At 35.8% G+C, this 17408-nt stretch overlaps 3 protein-coding genes across 3 annotated transcripts in view; 2 read left to right on the top strand and 1 right to left on the bottom strand.

Annotated features, from left to right (window-relative positions):
* The window catches only part of LOC127803965 (uncharacterized), a 106840-nt gene that overhangs the window by 61847 nt on the left and 27585 nt on the right, over positions 1–17408 (top strand). The window lies entirely within an intron of this gene.
* LOC127803968 (CASP-like protein 4A3) lies at positions 13–3578 on the top strand. Its single transcript, XM_052340651.1, is given in 4 exon segments — positions 13–759; positions 852–987; positions 3237–3356; positions 3358–3578. Coding segments are annotated over 4 exon segments (933 nt in total). The 5' UTR covers positions 13–157; the 3' UTR covers positions 3433–3578.
* On the bottom strand, positions 10074–12182 carry LOC127803967 (uncharacterized). The gene is made up of 7 exons (XM_052340650.1): positions 11894–12182; positions 11653–11804; positions 11419–11549; positions 11099–11310; positions 10809–11015; positions 10575–10655; positions 10074–10491 (listed from the first exon to the last, which is right to left on the bottom strand). The coding sequence occupies exons 1-7, from the start codon at positions 11914–11916 to the stop codon at positions 10245–10247; spliced, it is 1053 nt and encodes a 350-aa protein (XP_052196610.1). The 5' UTR covers positions 11917–12182; the 3' UTR covers positions 10074–10244.

The following is a 17408-nucleotide window of genomic DNA, read 5'->3' as shown; positions in this document are numbered from 1 at the left end:
TTATTTTGTAGCCAATAACTGCCAGAACCATCCTTGTCACGGCCCGCCCCGCATCTTCCATCCCCTGGATTCTACTTTCGGGTCCCCCTATCTCCCTCCCCTCCATATTTCTACCATTTCAAGAGTCCGAAGCACATACAAGGTACATGACGAGAGAATGGATAACCATGAAAAAGAGGCAGCCTCATCCAAAGCCCCTATAGCGCAAGCCCTCGCCGAATCTTCGCCCGGTGGATTGCATGGTCCCGCGCCGGATTCCAATCCTTCCTCGCCGTCGGCTACATCGCCGGTCCCGTCTTCTCCCAGTGAATTGCATAGTCCTGACCCGGACACCAAACCATCCTCGCCGGCCCGATCTTCTGTTTCGTCCGATCTAAGTCATGTCTCCTCTCTCAGCCACGGATCCTCCCCCGCGAGGGAGAAACCACCGTCCTCGCCTCCGCCAGGTTTCCCGGACCCGCAGCCGCTGCCGGTGGTGAACGGGTCCGTTCGGAACGAGCCGGTGACAATGACAAAGGTGGATCCGGGAGTCGGAAGCGGTTTCGTTGGCGGGGGAGTGGCGGAGGGAGTCGGCCGGCGGCGCGTTAGGCTGTCGCTGTCGATTCTTAGGAGAGAGAAGAGAGACTCCATGGTGAAGAAGGCGGCGCTAGGGTTCAGACTGTTTGCGTTGATTTTCTGTTTGATTTCTTTATCATTGTTCGCCGCAGATACGAACAAAGGCTGGGCTCTAGACTCCTTCTATCGATACAAAGAGTTCAGGTGAGAAATACAGGTAGTCGGACTCTGTTGTATCAGCTTTGCATGTATCACATAGATTTAGTCATTAAATTTGCGAGTAACTGTTTGCACAGATACTGCATGTCAGTGAACGTGATAGGCTTTGTGTATTCAGCTGCCCAAGTGTGCGATCTTGTTTATCATCTTTCCACCGGGAAGTATATTGTCCGGAACCAACTTCGTTTTTACTTGGATTTCTCCGTGGATCAGGCAAGTGTTTACTTTTAAAACTGGTTCATTACTTTGGGGCCCAAATACTGGTTTTCACTTTTAAGTTCTAACAAACACTACCGTGGCCTTTTCGAGTCTAAAATCTTTTAACCGGCCTTACATTTGCGTCGAATGGAAGCATCATGACTTTTGAGAAAGGTGTCCACTTAGGAGTGGGAAATAATGTTATTCCCTCACCTGTCACTGCACCCAATAATGGTGGTCCATGGCTCCGTGTGGTGGGTGTAAGTGTGATGTTAACGAAAGACCCGACTCCGGGGGAACCTGTGAATTTACCTTTTGAACAGCTGGTGGGTCTAGACCTCAGGGATTGTCCCACATGGAATTCCCCAAAGCTTTGAGTGTGGGGACAGGGGCCAAGTTGTGTCCTGTTGATTTACGCCAAATCTGCATCTGATCAGCTGATTGGAGTGTACCCAATCTCTTGACATATTATTTTGCGTCTTTTCCTTCACTAATTCTATTGCCTTAGTGCAAAAAAGAAAACATAGTAATATTATAGATCCAAACAATCTACTGTTTAGCCTTTTGAAGTTGTACCCTGTTTAGTATTGGCAGTTCCTAAAAGGAAAAGGGTACTGCGGCCAGTTTCCAAAGCAAAGAGTTAGATTCACTAGTGCTATTTAGGCCATATCAGAAGTGCATCTGTTAATTTGTGCTCCGGCAATGTTTTCTATGGGAGCACTGTTCTTATCTATTGTTATATCTATGCTGAAGGGGATTATTTAAGCATCCAAACAACTTCAATATTAGCTTCATGAGCTTCTTGGTGCAGTAATTTCATGATGTACCATTTGTGTTGCATGTTGCATTATATGGCAACCGCAAGATGTTATGCCAGAGACAGGCTAGCTATCTCAATTTTTCTAGTAAATCTTATTGGCAGCGATTGTGCATCGATGCGAATTGGATGGTGCTGAACCACCATCTAGTCGCCTACCCGGAGATAATGTGAGCACAAGCTGCTGCAGATTTTGATGTAATTTTCATCATGTTAGAGGAGTTTTAGATGTGATGCACGTGGGCCTTAGTTATTCTATTATATAAAGTGAATACGGGAGTTTGTGTGACCTTCAATTTACCGAGAAAGCTGCTGCTTGACAATGCTGTACAAAAGCTGGGGTATAGAGATTAAAAATTGGCAATCTTAAAGTAGGAGGGAACAAATGAAGTGCAAAGTAGTTGGGGGGGGGCGCTTAAATTCTCTCTCTGGCATTTTTCCCAGTATTATTTCTTTTATACATATCAAAGATTTTTATTTCTTCAAATCCTTCTTCTTGTTCGTCTTATACACGTGAACTCTAGTTTGGCTTTATATGATATGGCTATGACTGATATAATATAGGGCCGTGACAACTTCATTTTTAAGTTGCCTTTTGCTGAGAAATTTGGAGTTCAACTGTGTTAAGCAATTTGACAAGAGCTTGTTTGGTCCGTGTTATTGCCAAGTATGATATGGCAATTCTAATGTTTTCATTCTCATTCATAGAACTACTATATTGTCTATATGATCTTTTTCTCCTTTTAAAATTGCAGGATGCTTATAAATAATGGTCAGATTCTTTTGTTTTCTACCTGAAGTCTTCATATTTGAACAGATATTTTCTGCTGAGTTTTCCTTTTTCCTTTTCTTTCTAACCAGTTTAACATGCAGCATAAATCATTTCTAAAATAGGCCGTCCAAGCTATTAAGAGTACTGGAATATTTTTTCATATATTTTTGTTAGATGCATTTCCCCTTTTTATAGATGGGTTTAAGGTTTAGGGTTTAATATTTAGGGACATATGCTTACCTCTAATTAAACATTTAGCTGGACATAATAATATCCATTAGCAATGAGCACAAAAATGAATTAATGAAGATTGAAAATGGTGAAATAGAGCTTTAAGACCAAGTAGTTAACTTCCACTAAGCCATGAATGGACATCTTTGAGACAGTTATTTCAAATGAATCACCTTTGACATCCCTAGCCCATAAGTGACCTTGCCTCTTATATTCCCATATTCTCATTGAAAAACCACCAACCCTTCTAGCAGATAATGGTACCCTTCACCTAAGCAAACCTTGTGATTCACCATGGCCATGCTGCCGGTTTAGCCACTGATACGTCCACGTTTACAGTAGGAAGTCCAGTTTTTTCGCGTACTACTACCACATGATTTTGAACACCTTGTCTTGGGTTTGCTCAAGTACAATGATGGGGGCTTTGTTGTTTTGATATGGCAGGTGCTGACTTATCTTCTCATGTCGGCGTCGTCGTCGGCTGCCACCCGGGTGGAGGACTGGCAATCCAACTGGGGCAAAGACAAGTTCCCGGATATGGCAAGCATATCTGTGGGGATGTCGTTTCGTGGCATTTGTGGCCTTGGCTTCCAGCACTCTGGTCTCTGGTTATACCCTCTGCACTCGTAGATCTTTGTGATCAATTAAAACCATTGCTTGGGGCATAGCTGCCACCATCTGTGTGTTCATTTTCTTCACATTTTCGTGGTGAAATTTTGTAAAAGTGGATGGGGCTTGCCCTTTTAACTTTTACCATATATATGGTAATGTGTATGTTCATGTGTACATTGCCAATTCCATTGCAGTCAGTATGCTTTTAATCAATCTTGAAAAGAAATTACTATCATTTTAGCTAGAAAATGAAAAGAAAATTCTCTGGATCTATATGGTATATACTTATTATAACAATTTTGATTCAAGGATTATTTTGATGGGACTAAGTTAAAATTAAAGATAAGATAAATCAGGGATGAGATTAAATAATGTTAAATTGTGTTTGATATTAAGTGATGGTTTTGCATTTTGTCACAACGAAATTGTATATTAATAATTTATTGAAAATGAATTTTATATATTACTTGGTATTGTGAATTCTTAAATATAACTTTAATTCACGACTCTAGTTTGTAGTGTCACACTTTGTGAATATAAGGGTTGTTTTTTTTTTATATTTTAATTTTTAATTTTGAATTCGTTTATTTTGAATTTTTATTTTAAAATTGTTAAAACGCATTCTTTTTGTTTGTAATGTTTTTTACGTTTTGAAAATTTTGAGTATGTTTGTGATGAAAACAATCAAAATAATTTTTTATGGTTTTGAGTTTTATTTATAAAATCTTTCTTTGTTTTTAAAAATGTATTTTTAAAAATATATAAATATATATTTTTAATATTTTAAAAAATTAAAAATTAAAAAAAGGTTTGAAGATAACAAAGAGATTGGCTTAAATTTTTCACATTCCCAAAATGAATAGAATATTTAATATAATAATTAGCGACACAGTTTGTATTACGTATGTATAAAAAAATAAAAATTTTAAATCAAAGTTCACTGAGTGACATTTAGCCGTTATAATTTATTTTTTAAAATTTTAAAGAAAATTTAAATAATATGAATATTGATGTAGTAATAAAATTATTTAGTAAATTAATTATTATTTAAAGATAATGAGTTTAAATCTTATTAACATAAATAATTTTTTAATTAAGAAATCTAAAAACTATTTTTAAAAAATACTTTAATGATGTGACTTTATAATATTCTCGACTGGTTTTGTTAATTTTTAATAAAAAAAGTGAAAGAGTTTATATACTCAGTGAACAAGATTTGATTACGTTATTTAAATCAAGACTTATTAATTTAATTAAATAAATTTTATTTTATAATCAAATAAAAAAGTTTTGAATGACATAAAAAATTAGTTTAACACATATGGCGTCCCTTAAATAATTAAAAATTATTATTTTAAATTTGTATTGTTACTAAACATTAGCACATATATAAACATGTATGTTTTCATAAATGTCAAGTTATATGGATGACTAAATTATAGTATTTAAATAAGTTGACTAATTTGTTATGATTTCTCAATAATTAAAAAAAATAAAAAATTCTAAAAAGCCTAACGGGCTTATAAATCGAGTTACCGAAAGGGAACAAAAAGATGATTTTGCCCTCATGCCCTGCTCTCTCCTTTCCCCTCCCATGGATTGCCCTGCCCCTGTTCTGTGTTCTCCCCTACCATGGCCATCGCCCCGCCATCTCGTTGTCGTCATCTCGCCGACAGTCGTTGCATTGACTTGTCGGCGAGCCAAGGCAAGACGGCGGTGACCATGGCAGGGGAGACAACAGAGCAAAGCAAGGGCAATGCCCCGTTTTACAAATTTGCAAAAATAGGCGGGGCAAAATCGTCCTTTTACCCCCTTTATGTAAGATGGGGTTGTAGAGCGACTAAAAAAAAATATGAGTTGATATATAAAATATTAAAATTTTATATTTTCACTATTAAAAATTATGTATCTCAACTATTATATAACAATTATGTTTTTTAATAGTTAAAATATAGAATCTTAATATTTTATATATTTGAGACTAAATACTATATTTTTTAATTATTAAGTAAATGTAACAAATTAATCAATTTATCTAAATATCATCAATTATTTATCTACGTGGCATGTCACTTGTACACGTGATAATGTTTCAGAATGGTAAGTATTTAAATTAATATTTTTTAATAATTAAAATATAAATATTATATATATTAAACATTAAACATAATATTTTTTAATTGTCAAGTATATTAATGGAATAAAATTTTAGCTATTCAACATACAAGCTCGCCCATACATCCGGTACAAGCGTATTCCAATTTCCAAAACTACACTCATCCTACGTGTTCTCGTACGCGGGCGCGTTATCCAAGAGCATCATCATCGCGCGGCGAGGTCGCGCCAATCGAGTCTTCGTTTCTTCGTCTACTCTTCGGAAACGGATTCAAGAACCCTATCAACCGATTTCCTCGAATTGGAATGGAACCTTTTCTCTTCTTCCAATCGGGGACTGGCCATCGGTTCTTCTCTATTCGTAACCATCTCTACCCCTACATCGTTTTTCTTTTCGTTTTCCTTTTATGTTTCTGTTATCTCCAATATTCTTGAATGGATCGCCCGAAGCTTTCTGGTTTGGCTTCCGTCGACAATGGTTCGCTTGTATGTACATGTAGATATAACAACCAGTAACCATTATGCCAGTTATATGGTTTATGGATTGTTCATTTCAGTTTCGTTTTTCCTGATCTTCAATAATATTTGTAAATTGTGACGAGCAAAGTTCATTTAATATTGAATCAACTGATATTTTATTCTCTTCTACAAGGAACTCTATTTTTCTCCCGGTGTCCGTGGGTGAGCCACTCTTTGAAAAGGGGTATTCATCAGTAGGGCTTTTGTTTTTTGGCTCAGTGTCAGCTAGGGCTTTAAGTTACACAGTTTTTTCGTTCTATGGAACCCTCACTTCCCATGAGTGCCTGTCTGCTTCACTAATATTCATCTTGCTTTCCTTGATAATGATAATCTTCAGGGCAAAAGAATCCTACTAACAGGTTCACGGACCCCCAAAATAAATTAGGGGTGATTTTTATTGAGAACTGAAATAATAAATCGAATTAGGCAATCCAACTCGATAATTATATCATTTGCACATCTTCGTCCCACTTAAAAAGAACAAGAAACATCCAAATTAACCCAGAAACTGCAGCCAGGCCTACAAATGTGTTCTCCCGTGGCCCTTGCCACACTTTTTCTTTCTTCAGTTTTTCATCTAATTTTCTTCTTTGCCTGAGCATTGTTTGCCTCGGAAAGTGTTTGCTACATTGCTTTAGGACTTAAAACGTCCTATCTATTCTTTTATCTTTTGTCCAGGGCTCCAGCGCAGCTTGAAGAGCATAGTTTTGGTGTTTCTACAGTGGCAACTACTTCCAGCCTGGTAACTGGCGTAGTTGAAGAGTTTGGGTGCTAAGCGCAACATATCAAAGACCGATTAAGGAAGTTTGATGCAGTTTACACACAGTAAGATTCTGAATCTGATTGTTTCTTCAGAAAAGTCAAATTTTGTATTGTTATTCATCACCCACACCAAATATCAGAAGTGTCACTTTATTTGTTGCTTTTGGTTTATTATGTATTTCTGTACGCCTCCATGTATTCTGGATATGAGTTCTGATACTGTTTACCTATAATGTCCCAAGAAAATCAGCAAGCATAACTACAGATAATCTCAACAATGTTTAATGATAAAAGGGGAGCAGGGTAGGCAGTAAATGCTATTGGAATGTTATGGTAGTAATTGGTGCAGCCACTCCTCCTGCTTTCATACTGTTCCCAACTTGAAATTTGAGAAACCGAATATGTTCTCTTTGCACTGGCTATTGAAGCATCGTTCATATATACATCTAATCCCATAACACGAAGCTTATATCCAGTGTATGACTAGAACTTCTGATTAATCATGCATGGTGATTTGCTTACATACCAAGATGGCTTGTTAATATGAATCAGTCGAGTTGTGCAATTCCCATGTTTGAATGTAATTCCACATCTTATTGTATAACTAATACTATATATCTTATTGATAATGCATGGTGAGTTGTGTATGGCCTGAGATAGTACATAAATATATTGCATTTGTACGCTAGGCGCTCATGTTTTTTGTCTGGGTGGAAGCTGGCAGCAGGGCTTGCTTAACCGGATAGACGGAATTGGGATCCCAGTTGTATGTTTGAATTGCATGGATTCTTTATCTGATTTCCTCCATTCTATTTCTTCTAGTTCGCTTGTATATAAAAGTGAGAAAATGTAATGAGGAAGACTACAAAGTATAAAGAGAAGAAAAGTCATAATATGTCTATGCATATTCTGGCCAACCGAGGATCATTCTTCTTTCTTATTGTGTTGTTCAAAGCTACCAGAACTGTATATATCTTTGGGGGAAAAACATGCTGCATAAAATGAGAAAAAGATCTTTCTAGGTTTGAGGAAAGGACCATAGCATACATATTGTCATGTGACAAAACATCACGTGTTGAGTGAAATTAGCAAGACAATTGTGAAGAAAATAGGGGTCATGGACATTGATTCATGTGTTGGTGATAAATACATATATATTGAAAGAGCACAAACTTCACTTTGTAAAAAAAAATAAATAAATAAAAGAGCGAGCAGAAACTTGACCCCCCAATGGCTTTGAGCATATTGAAAGATTCTTGGCTTAACAATTTGGTTAAAACATAGTGAATTTTAAACATGAATTTTTCTAATAAATTCATGAGACAGGTCAGTTGAATTCCCCTTCTAATATAATGCATCATACATATACATTTTCCTTTGGATATTGAGCACGGGCAGGTTTCATGTCTTTAAACTTCAAGTTGGTGCAAGGGTTTTGTTGACTCAAAGCGGCTCAACCTAATTTCTGCTGAACTTAGTCAACACAAGGTGAACAACTTGATTTTCCGAATTTGGTATTCCACAGCCAATCCCTGAAACGGTGTTAATGAGTTGCTAGTATACATTTTCATTATGCATGCGTTTTGCCTTCCCCTATGGTCTTTAAAGGCAGTTGCTGGACTACTATTGTGCTGATTTCCATGTTTTTCAGTAGTCTTGTTAGGGTGTTGGTTTGGTCCTAGATAAACAACAACAACATATCCAGCCTTTATCCCACTATGTGGGGTCGGCTACATGAATTCTAGACTTTCATGTATTTCTATCTTTTATCATATCTTCATTGAGATCCATACACTTCATATCAAACTTTAATGTCTCCCTCAAAGTCTTCTTAGGTCTGCCTCTACCTCTTTTTTTGATTAATTGTTCCATTTCATCAACTCTCCTCACAGGAGCGTCTTTTGGTCTCCTTCTCACATGACCAAACCATCTTAGTCTAATCTCTCTCATCTACTCCTCTATTGGCACTACTCCTATCTTATTACGAATAACTTCATTTCTAATTTTATCTTTTCTTGTATGGCCGCACATCTATCTTAACATCCTCATCTCCGCTGCACTCGTCTTTTGCTCATGTTGGTATTTGACTGCCCAACATTCTAAGCCGTACAACAAAACTGGTCTTATAGCTGTCCTATAGAATTTTCCTTTCAATTTTAATGGGATTTTATCATCACATAACACCCCCGATGCATTTCTCCATTTTAGCCAACCTGCCTTAATTCTATATGTGACATCCTCGTGAATTTCTCCATCTTTTTGAATCACTGATCCCAAATATCGAAAATGGTCTTTTCTTTGTAAGATTTGGTCTTCCAATTTTATTATAACATCCTCCACTCTTGTATTCTTACTAAATTTACATTCCATATATTCTGTTTTCTTTCTGCTTAATTTAAATCCCTTAAATTCTAAATTGTTTCTCCATAACTCAAGCTTAGTGTTCACTCCTTCCTTTGTTTCATCCACCAACACGATGTCGTCTGCAAATAGCATACATCATAGCACATCTGTCTGAATATCTTTAGTGAGTTCATCCATTACTAAAACAAATAAGTATGGACTTAGTGCAGAACCTTGATGCAATCCTATTGTAATTTTAAACGGTTCAGTATCCCCTCCGCATGTTCTGACCCTTGTCTCTGCACTATGATACATGTCCTTAAGGGCTTGTATATAGGCTATTCGGACTCTTAGGGGAGGTGGGCCTTACCCCAACCCACACCTCTAGGTAAATCATAGTATAATCTTCATATAGTGCCTCCAGGAGGTTTCGAACCTTAGGTTCAGGCATGTCCACCCTCTGTCTTACTATTGGAGCCACCCATGGGGTGTTGTTTATCTTTCATATTGGTTTTGGTTGTGGTCAGTTATGCTTTTGGTAATTATACCCCACACTTTGTTAGATCCTATGGTTGGCAGCCCCATGGATTGGTTTTTTGTAATGCCGCTGGCTAAGTTGCCTGTTTCAATATCTTTTACCTAGCAAAAAAAAAGAGGAAAGAAAGGAATACTTCAACGAAATCAGTCTTTAATGGTAATCAAGTAATTACTCAAACCTGTACCTATGAAAACTGTAAGGGTGGCAGAAATCCAAGTTAAACACACTAGGGATATGGCGTAATAAGTGAAGAATGAGCTGTAAATTGAAACAAAAGAAGCAAGATGCATAAGATTTGCTCGGTTATGCATTCATAATTGTAACAGAAAGTTATCAGATATCTTAAATAAGTAAACATACATTATTGCTTATAAAGTCACATATCATGGCAGTACATGATTTTATTTCACATAAATGATATCATATAATAGAAATGACAACCGTTAATGTTTTAATTTATTGTTTCTCAAACCATAACTTAGCTATGAGCCTATGACTGTTGCGGCTATCATCCTCATCAGCATCTCCTTGCTCCTCAAAGAAATGAATGTCTTCATCTGTAGTTAGGCATTTTCTTTGGTATCCAGGCAAAAACAATAGTAGTCAGACCTCGATAGGTCAAATAGTTCTTCTGGGGTCATCCTCTCAAGTTCACTTTGCCTCCATTGTGCAAAATTGTTTCTATTTTGAGGGTCAGTAGCAAGAGGGTACTCCTCCATTTTATGAACTTGGGATCTCATTCTCTTGTAAAGCCTCATAGTAGCAACACAGTCATCATAAGGATCTTGTATACCAGTTTGAATGTCATACCTGTGAGATAGATTCTTCATTACTCTCACTTTAATTTACAACTTTACTTTTCATCTTAGCAAAAGTGCATGAAGGGAAATTACCCAAGGTAGGCTTTTGTTAGGTACTTCAGAGAGTTGCTGAGTTTGCTTGTTTTCATCAACGGAGGATATTTTGCCGTGTTTCTGTCAATAGCTCAACAAATCTGAACTTAGATCTTGAACATGGGTATGCAGCAATATATCTTCACAGTCCAACTAATTCTAGTGGTGCCAAAAGCTACTTAAAAGCTAAACCATTGATGACTCAAAATTATGAATGAGAAGATATCTTGGTACCTGATCATTATTGCTGGGTATTCTAGGTCTAAACATTTAAGCTCATGATCCAGGCCATGACCCACAAGAATCCTTGCCCTTCCTCCCCTTGATCGGATTTTCCAAATTGGTTCACCATTGCATAAAAAGTCTTGGATAATCCTTGACACCTGTCTCAGTGGCATTGCGTCTCTTAAGAATTCTGGTCTTATTCCGGTTGTGTCAAATCTGGAAAGGAAATAGTCGATTGTAGTTTTGCATTTAGGAGGTTGAAATTTCTGCTGAAATTTAAGATATCAACTCATTACTACCTATAGTTGGTGACAGGGATGTGAGGCTTGACAAAGGTGTGAAAGATGACATTCTCATGGTCGTCAATGAGGCAAACCCTTGCACAAAGATCCAAAGATCCATCGCTGCCACCTCCAACCATTTTGCAAGCAAGTGCCACCACCTTTGTTCCACTGATGTCAGTCTTCAACTGGTCCTGAATGCTCAAGTTAGCCATGTGATGAAGTAGGCCCTGGAGAAAGATGATGTTTATTGACTTAGGATCATTTGAAGAACAGAAGAGAGGATGGAAGCATCATTTGGTTCTTCAATTAATTGTAATCAATTTAGGATTTTATACAGCATTTCTGCGGGAGAGCTGGCAAGTCTCTCGATGAGCACTAAGAGTGCCACGGCTGCTAAAGATGCTTAAGCACAGGTCACATCCTCTTTCCTTGAATATCCTTTCACATTCTACCTTTGGCAATGGCCCTGATCAAGAAACAAATTAATGAGATAAAAAAAAAAATTAATGAATAACTAGGCCAAGAATACAGCTTTGAGGCTTTGAAAGCGGTCGGAAGCGAGCAACAACCTATGAGGTGCTCCCTGAGGGAATCGAAAGAGCGGCAATGTTTCCTGCAAATTCCACAGGTTGGTTCATGAACCGAGTGATATGATGTTCTCATATGTTCAACTAGATGCTCCTTTCTGTTGAACTGTCTGTAACATGCAGCGCACTTGTTTCTGGTAAATTACACAAATTAAGCTTGTTAGTTTGAGACTTGCATTTAGTGCGTAGTATCTAAACGATGAGAGAAATACACGGGGTGTACCTCAGAGTCTCTGAAGACTCCATTAGTACTCAAGTGCACTGATGAATTAAGGTTTTTACTTGGGAAAAGAGAGGTGGGGAAGAACTGGTAGGTCCTTGAGGATGAAAGCTTAGGAAGGATATGGAGGTATTTATATTGGTGGGAAGAGATAGACAAAACTAAAATATTCTTGCAACTTGGACCGCCAAAAAAATTGATCCCTCATCGAGACCATTCAATTTGGCTGACACTTGTGCCCTTGACCAATCATCCCAAACCTGAAACATTCGTGATAATGCAACTGATTGAAGCCCCACATTTCGAATATTTGTCTTCCCAGTTGCCGTGCTCTCTCTCTCTCTCTCTCTCTCTTCATGGCTACTGCTTATGAAGCATCGATCTATCAATAATCGAACAAAGAACTTGATCACAAGTACTACTCAATGCATGTTTGACATCTTTTCTGCATCACGTACGACACAATCTCGTTTGATCGATCCTCTGATCTATGATGGTTTCTGAACAGCGTTGGGGTCTTTCATGGCTGATGATGATCATGCACAGATAGAGTACTCCTAGAAAGGCAGCTTTGGTTATACATGGACATGCAATACATATTTAGGGTAATACCCAGTTCTCGTACGTACGTAGTTAGAGGAATGATTATGATAATTACATGAATCATAATGATATTTTCGACATGTGACAATGATATATAGAGAGAGAGTGTTTGACTTGGAGAAAGAAATGAGGAACATGAGGATGAAGTGGAAAGGACTTCATCTCTTCTTGACTCGGGTGTTTTGGGTGGGGGTCCAAGAGATTCGTGCCTTTGGGGTGGTAGGGAAGGAAGATACCATGTGGAAAGAAGAGATGGATGGATGGCAATAAGTATTATTATTATTTTATTTTTATTTTTTGATGATTCAGATGTTCGAGTTTCATTCGTCTAATTCCGGAGAAAATTGACATTTTTCTTAGTTCGGTCTCCGAGTAAATTAAATACGATCGCAAACTTATATACTTTCAAATGGACATACAATCAATCCATTATTACTATTAAAAGAAATTTAAGAATTTTATCACTTGTGCATCGCAGGAGCTATTATTATGTATTATTGAGAGAGAGAGGGGGTATTTCAGAGTGATTCATTAAATTAATGTCTGGTCTGGAATTCCATTTCCATCACTCTCCCTATAGTCTCCATCTCCTCCGGAATTAACGCCAACCCCCACACCTTTTGGCTTTTGCTCCTACCGAATCTTCTACACAGTTTGCCTTTTTGGGTACTAAATAATCTTTTCATAATCTTTTTACAAAGCTTCCCTTTCTGGCGACTGTACAATCTCAAAAGGTTTGAACCCTTATGGGCTTAGAGTTTAGAGATTGTCTGTAGAAAAATTTGAATAATTTCCTCATCACGTAGACTAACAATGAGCTCTAGTGCTATACAATCTTTTTTGTAGACTCTTTATGTGGAACCTTGACTCTTTTACATAAAGTTTCACGCCAAAATTTAATGCTTATACTTTTAGTGCATCAACAATCATGTGGTAAGAAATGACCAATAAAGACTTGAGTATTTAGCAGAAGAGATATTGGAAGGTTAGGAAAATTTTGAGTAGAGACATGCTTGATATTAATTTTATGGGTCTTACAAAATTATAATTTATGTTATTCGATCTCACATAATAAGACAAAAAAAAACATGATACTTAGTTGTATTCTCAGTGCATCAACAAGTATAGCAAATATCACAACAGTGTGCCGACCCTGTGGAACCAAGTGTTAAGTGGCAAACATCTCATTATTAGGACTTTAAATGACACTTGTATTTAATTATTGGATTGGTAATGTAGGGGTTCTAATATTTACCAAACTAGTTTCTTATGGATCCATCAATGCACACTGATTTACACGCATGGACTGAATAAGACGTGGTGATTATATATAGTTTTAAGAAATAACTTTTACATAGTACTACTACTATGACTTAGATCAAGTTGAAATGGCACTTGTTCCCTCCAAACGAGGAAAAAAAGAACCCACTTGTGATCTACTTGTACCTTTTAATTAAGATTAGACATACATTTGTGGCTCATCATCAGGGTCTTGTTCGAGCAGCTTGACAAGGATAGGAAGCTACTTAATTTATGAATAAAAGTGAATTTCATCTTTGATTTTATTTTTATTTGGTAGGACGAATCCTTGGCGCGCGTGGACAGAGCATTAAGAAGAATATCCAAAGGATTCAATGTTTACGTACGTAGAAGAGAGTCAAAAGGAAGACGAAGAGGAGAGAATCTTCCAAAGCCACTGATTGAGCAAAGCTTTTGCCAGCGGGAGGGAGGTACCCACAACAATAATACCCTTAATGGCGGCAAAAAAGGCTGGATTCTTTCTTTCAAACTCAAACATGGTCAAAAAGAAAACCCTCTTTGCATTCTTAAAATATTTTCATTCACCTCTGATATGAACGGCTAGGATTGGACCATATTCCCTTTTTAGAACCGCTGGGATATTGGACCACTTTTTTTTTCCTTTCTTGCCCCTGCATCCATCATCCATCGCCCTCTGCTAATATACTTAATTACTCATTATTATTCTCCCTATCAGACAACAGATAATAGATATAAGAAGGGTAGGTAATGATCCCACATCCCAGGGAATTTAGACTGAATGGGGATGAATTCCCCATTCTGCCCTTATTTTCACTCACATTTGACAGACAATATATTGAATGGAAACATAAAATAATAGGCCAAATTCAAAATTTTACTCCTCTATACTTTCATGTTTTTATTGTATAATCTCTCTAACTTTTTATTATTTCGATTATATTTTTATCTTTATATTTTTAAATTAATTTAATTCTTATATTTTGATTTTTTTTGTATATAACAATTCAAACATTTTATTGTTTCAATTACATCTTTGTATTTGTATTTTCGAGTCAATTCAAATTTTATACTTTAATTTGTAAAAAAAAATAAATTAACTCATTTCATTTGACTTTTTTTTATATATTAAAATAGAGATTAAATTGACGAAAAAATAGAGATATAGGGGTGTAATTGAAATAATGAAAAAATTGAGTTATCATATAAAAAAAATGTTAAAAGTACAAAGGTTATAGATTTAACCTAAAACAATAACATAGTTTATACACATTGTTATCCTTGTATGCAATTATGATACTACCATCTGTGTACCCGTATTGTATGTATCTTTATCTTATTGTTAAGATACATGGTAAAGCCATAATTCAATTAAAAAGTTGAAATATTAATCTTCTATCATTGGAAGTCAAGGAAAGTATAATGGAATATGTTGCATTCTGTAAGTGGGGTTCTTTTAATTCCTCGTGACCATGGTTTTGGGTTCAAAATTTTTAAACCCTTTGAATCAAATAGTATATACTAAAGACTTCTTTAATAGAGCATTGATGATACAACATTTAGTGGCAACCCATTATATGTGTTCTAAACGTTAGTTGGCATATGAAAATATTTGAATGTGTTTATGAGCTTCTCTTTTTATTATACACTTTAATTAATTCAATTATGTATTTACTTAATTTAGTCACAAAACTTGGTGTGCTCTTCAAAAACTCAATTGCTGCCATCTCTTTCTATCATATTTTTAATAAAATAGATTGCTTTTAAAAAAAATGTGGTGGAAGGGTCGTTGACCTTTTTGATTTGTTCCCTTTGAAAGTTACTGTGATGATGGCAATGACCCAAATGGTGGTCCTTCTCCTTGACTCTTGAGCCTTTAGAAAGTTGAAACTATAATTTTCATCTGACCTGGCAACATATATATATATATATAGAGAGAGAGAGAGAGAGAGAGAGAGAGAGAGAGAGTAATTGTGTGTTTGAGTGAGTTGTGGCTTATGCTGCATGGTTACATGTGTCATGGGGAGAATGTTGAGCATTCATACCTTGGACTATACCATATGTTAATGTACTTTAGTTATCCTTTGGCTATTGCATGCAGGGGGCTCTTGTACGATGAGGCAGTGATAACACCTCCATCCATGCATCATCCTTTGACCATTGATGATCGAATTCAATTCCTTCATCATAATAATAATATTGTAATCTATTTCACTTTGAAGTAAAGGCAGTAACATCTTTTCAAATGATGCAATCATTTGCAAGCTTAATAATAAAAAATTAAAATAATTATGCTATATATATATATATATATGTTAAGAATGAGTGTCACTATTGTTGCTGTTGAAGATGAGACAGATCTTCTAATTAATAGAGGGGAATTACAGAGATTTGAAAAGAGAATTGTTGGTTGGTATCTATGTATCATTCACAATTTCTTTTTCATTGAGTTGGCTTTGCCACCCACTTAATCAATGGTTGGGATTTTAATTTTGGTATTTTTTGATATTGTGGATAATATGTTGTTGTATCGGATTTGTTGTGAAAAACAATGTAAAAAGTAGAGTAAAGAAATAAAAATCGAATATAGAATATATGAAGTTCGATTATAATGTGATTTATATCTACAAAGAATGTCGAAACATGCAGTTTCATTATAAAAAAACCCGAAGTAATAAAATCTTTTAGATATCTTACCTCTAGAAATTCTCAATACCCCTTGATTAATAACTTTTTATCACCTGAGATGTTAGGAAACTAAGATTATTATACATTGACCTAAGAAATTACTATTTAGAGTTTCTCCATATTGACCTAAGCCCAAGCCCAGAGAGCACAGTTACTCTCCAGAAAAAAAATCACATTTAGGGTATTTTCCTAAATTATTTGGGTCATGTCAATTTCTAATATCGGATTCATATTTGAAAATCAAGACACATTTCAATAAGATTTGTCATTAATATGATATAGTATTAATATGAAATCATACTGGGTCTTGTTTCAAATATATAGCTATAATAAGCTAATAATATATATTTATTAAAATATATGTACAATATATAATAATATATATTGTATTTCAGATTGTCCGATATTGAGTAAAAAGACCATTTAACCCTTAATTGACATTTTCTTTCCCCATTTTCTCTTTCTTTTATCTCTCTCCCTGCTCTCTTTCTTTCTCATTGGCTAAATCCAGCACAACATTTGAGCATGGCATAAAGATGGAAACTAAATTTAATGATGAAAAAAGAATAAAATCATTACAGAGATGTAATAAGAGGTATCTTAAGATGCCTTGGGACCAATGGCTAAGTAAAGGCAACAGGCAAGTTAGGATAATATATTAATATCAATAATTGATGATTAGACCTCACTTTTTCATAATAGTGCAGCTTCCGGCTAATTGCTAACCATCCCAATCATTTGTTCTTATTTAATACATTGCCCCACTTTTTTAATATAAATACAGATTGTACCAGATTATTCCCCCTGGAACTAGCCTCCCCTCCGGTGAGAAAGCTGGCTATATATATATATATATATATATTGTTCTTAATTTAAGATTTTACAAGAATTGCATTCATTTCTCAATTTAGATAATCATTAATGATATTACTCATAAATAACTATTCGA

This window comes from Diospyros lotus, chromosome 6 (genome assembly GCF_014633365.1).
Source record: "Diospyros lotus cultivar Yz01 chromosome 6, ASM1463336v1, whole genome shotgun sequence".
NCBI classification, from domain to species: domain Eukaryota; kingdom Viridiplantae; phylum Streptophyta; class Magnoliopsida; order Ericales; family Ebenaceae; genus Diospyros; species Diospyros lotus.
The sequence above is the reverse complement of the archived record's forward strand: the minus strand, read 5'-3'. Positions and strand labels throughout refer to the sequence as shown.

Bases quoted from the DNA above. Each gene is read 5' to 3' on its own strand.
- LOC127803967 (XM_052340650.1), bottom strand. From the start codon at position 11,916: ATGGAGTCTTCAGAGACTCTGAG. The intron at 11,805-11,893 runs GTACACCCCGTG...GTAATTTACCAG, and splicing joins GAGTCTTCAGAGACTCTGAG to AAACAAGTGCGCTGCATGTT. The intron at 10,656-10,808 runs GTACCAAGATAT...AGCTATTGACAG, and splicing joins TACCCAGCAATAATGATCAG to AAACACGGCAAAATATCCTC.